Raw genomic sequence first — 3,848 nt, 5'->3', positions numbered from 1 at the left:
CCTTGGAGCAGCTTTACGGAACCACTCAAACGAAAACGCGCGGGTGTCGCAAAATCGATTCCCAACGATCGAATTGGGGCATTCTCTACCACAATACCGAAAAATATTTTTTTCACTGCGTGCGAAAAAACCGCTCCCAAGAAGAAGGTTTTCGAAACCGCCCTAAAATGCAAGCAAAAACAAGTTAGTGTCGCGAAATCGGTGCCCAACTGATTATTTTTGTTCTTCTCTATTTACGATTCCTTTCCAAGTGTTTGGGTCTTACATTATTATAACCAAACATCTTAAACAAAACTTTAAACCAATTTAATATATTCCTTATTCAAGTCATAAATTTAAAATTTATGTTTAGAATTTTAAGTTTTCATTTTTTTTTTTATCAAGTAAAATTTTAAAAATTTAGAATGAAGATTAAATTTGGAAAAAAAAAATTGATCGACTAAATTTAAAATATAAACAAAGAAAAAATGGAATTATCTCGAGAGTGAGATGAGGAAAAAATTTGAAGCCTCAGGATTTGGCTTTTGTATGGAAGATGGCCCCAAATGGAATCTCTTTCCAGCTTTTTGTTCATTCGCTCTCAAGATTTGTATACCTCCATTTCTTAAACCTCTTTCGCCCTCCTTCTCTCGATCCCAACTTTTACTCTCCCTGTTTTCTCGATCTGGACCATGGCAGATTCTTCTACTGGTAATAATCCCTACACCTTCTTCATTCTCTTCATTTTCAATCTGTTTCTCCTTCTTTCGAATCAGTCGCTGTTTTACTGTGATCTTGCAGCCGTTTTGTGCGAATGTGAATCCAACGATTTAGTTGCTATTGTTGTTGTTCTTTACGACCTCTTCTGTAAATCGCGTGTTTTCCGGATTTTCTTCTCCGATCTTTCTGGCTTGTTTGTTCTCACTTTGCATTGTTCTCTGATGCCGCATCGGGAGGGTATTTCGGGTTTCTTAAGAACCATTGTTTGATCTGAGAGGATACAAATCGAACAGCGTGTTGGTGTTGAATTAGTGAAATTAGGAGTAATTTTAGTAGTGATATGGAATTTTTCGCTCGATTTTTCTTCCTTTGAGGAGACACATGTAACGATGCTTCCTAATTCTTCGGTCAATGACGAACTGATTTCTAATTTTTCATATTTCCTATCTCTTCTTTTTATTATTGTTGTAAATGGATCTGATTCTAAATCTGTATGTTGTTTTTATCTTGTTCTCTCTATACTGTTTTGGGGTTTACATGCACCTTAGACTCAACCTTGACGATTGATGGAATAAGATTCATATAAATTTGGTTTTCTTTCCTTTTATTGGAATATCTCATTAGGTTTGTAATTTTGTTTTTCTTCCTTATTTTCAGTGGTGGAAGCTAAAGATGGAACTCTCTCTGTAGCATCTGCATTTGGGTGTCATCAAGAAGGTATAGATGAACAGGACTGTCCACTTTGAGCGTAAGCTCTCATGGCTTTGTTTTGGGCTTCTCCAAAAGGTCTCATACCAATGGAGATAGTATTCTTTGATTATAATAAACGCATGACCATTCTCTAAATTAGCCGATGTAGGACTTTCATCCAACACACAACCCCTTCGTTTTTTGCAAATTTCTTTTTTAATCATGTTGACAATAGTTCCTTTTTCGTTCCCTTGAGATATATTTGTATAATTATCAAGATTGTTCTTGTTCTTGCTGTCTTGGATTGGTCTAAATCCATACAATTTACTTTGGCCTACGAATCAGCAAACTTATAGAATTTGATTCCCTTTCTTCATGGGTTAAGACTTCATATGAAATTGATTTCCAACTTATAGATCTCCAGTTCAAACCAATGCAGTGTCCGGAAGCAAGGCTTTGTTTTAGAGGGACTTTTGGTTTGAGATTTATTTTGTGTATTGGCCCTTTTTTCTTTCTCAACATTGTTCTTGAATTCTATTACAGTACAATCTAGTTAGTAGACACAATCTAGATTGCAGCTGGCCACTGCCTTGCTACAATCATTTATTTTGTTCGTTGTTTAGTTTGGACTTGGAATGAGCGAAAATGGTCAAAACTTTTATGATGAAATGTTAACAATATTTGATTATTTGTCTGTGTGTTTAAACCAGATGTACAAGACAGAGACCTCAAGTTCTTGACACAAGCAGTTGAAGAGGCTTACAAAGGAGTTGAGTGTGGAGATGGAGGTCCTTTCGGTGCGGTTGTTGTTCGCAACGACGAAGTAGTTGTGAGCTGTCATAACATGGTCTTGAGAAACACTGACCCTACAGCACATGCTGAAGTCACTGCAGTTAGGGAGGTTGGTATAAAATTGTAGCCCAATGCTATAAATTTCATTTCGACATTGGGAGTGAAAAAGTTGCTTGATCATCAAATTTTGTCTTCCTCAGTCATGAGTATGCAACAATATATGTTTTCATTCATGTTCACATAGTCATTTATGCATATGATTCCGAAAGCTTCGGTTTTATTTTCTCATTCATGCATACTGTTTGAGTCCATATTGATTTCTCTTTATCGTGTTGAGCTCCACTGTTTCTAAGTTATTTATTCCGTTTGCAATCGATGCTAAGCTTTTTTGACTTGAAGACTTATAAGCTAGAACATTTGGATTCACTCGTTTACATTTTGAACGTAATAATCTACTGTAGGCTTGCAAAAAGCTCGGTCAAATCGAACTTTCGGATTGCGAAATCTATGCATCTTGTGAGCCCTGTCCAATGTGCTTCGGCGCCATCCATCTTTCAAGAATTAAGGTTTGCTTTCGGAGCTATTTGTATCTAACTAACTCGATAACCGTCGTAGGAATCAGCTCACCCGCTTTTCATCTCGGTTGGCTTTCGTTTATTTAGTATCTTTAATGTTGTTGAAATAACAGAGATTGGTTTATGGAGCGAAAGCAGAAGCTGCCATTGCAATAGGGTTTGATGATTTCATTGCTGATGCCATAAGGGGCACTGGGTTTTATCAGAAGGCTCATTTGGAAATCAAGAAAGCAGATGGGAGTGGTGTTGCCATTGCGGAGCAAGTGTTTGAGAATACAAAGGCAAAATTTCAATTATATTGAATATTTTCCTTTTCCTTCTTCTTTTTTTTTCTTTTCTTTTTCTGTTCAAATAAATAAATATAAACTGTTCATATATCCTTAATTCATGAAACAATCATGCAGTTGTACTTTCAATCAAACACATTTTCTGCCTCTCGAAATGGTAATTGCTATGTCAGTCTGTATTTTATTACATTTTCGTTCATATTGCATCCATGTATTACTGATCGATGTCTCTTAGGTCAATTTGTTCGGGATTGATTTCAAAGAGATTTTGGGACGATATTAGAGCATGTTTGAAAATGATTTTGGAACGAAGAAATTTAAAAATGATGATATTTAACAACAGCAATGGATAAGTGATTTTAGGTAAACTACTTTCTAGTCAATGATTTGATGTTTATTTTTGGGAAATTTTTATTTTTAAAATAGACTTTAACATTTTAACCTCACAGCTCTCTTTTTTTTCTTTTTTTTTTCCTTAAATTTTCATTTTCTTCCTTTTTCCTCTCTCCATATTTGTAATGTCTTTATTAGTATTTTGATGATTTAAAATTGCTTTTGAAAATAAATATTTTAATTAAACTATTTTTTCAACCACTCTAAAAAAAATGTATTTAATTATTTTTAATTAGTTTTGATTATACAATCATTTTAAAATGTGGAAAGTCAATTTTAATAAATCAGTTATCAACAAATCATTTTCTCTATAATCACTCTCAAACATTTCAAACGTGCCCCTTAAATGTTGTTTTAATACTTTGTTTTCTAGCGATTTGACAGATTTTATACATCAATGTATTTCTCATCC

The 3,848-nt window shown here is 34.3% G+C and overlaps 1 protein-coding gene across 1 annotated transcript; it reads left to right on the top strand.

Moving 5' to 3' along the window:
• Positions 1-518: 518 nt before the first annotated feature.
• Positions 519-3,230, top strand: LOC111779907 (guanine deaminase-like). Its single transcript, XM_023660103.1, has 5 exons — positions 519-690; positions 1,357-1,416; positions 2,100-2,290; positions 2,643-2,747; positions 2,870-3,230. The coding sequence occupies exons 1-5, from the start codon at positions 672-674 to the stop codon at positions 3,056-3,058; spliced, it is 564 nt and encodes a 187-aa protein (XP_023515871.1). The 5' UTR covers positions 519-671; the 3' UTR covers positions 3,059-3,230.
• The last annotated feature ends 618 nt before the right edge of the window (positions 3,231-3,848 follow it).

The sequence above is a fragment of the Cucurbita pepo genome, chromosome LG18 (assembly GCF_002806865.2).
Source record: "Cucurbita pepo subsp. pepo cultivar mu-cu-16 chromosome LG18, ASM280686v2, whole genome shotgun sequence".
In the NCBI taxonomy this organism is placed as follows: Eukaryota; Viridiplantae; Streptophyta; class Magnoliopsida; order Cucurbitales; family Cucurbitaceae; genus Cucurbita; species Cucurbita pepo.
Note: the sequence above shows the minus strand (reverse complement) of the source record. Positions and strands in the feature narration are given on the sequence as shown.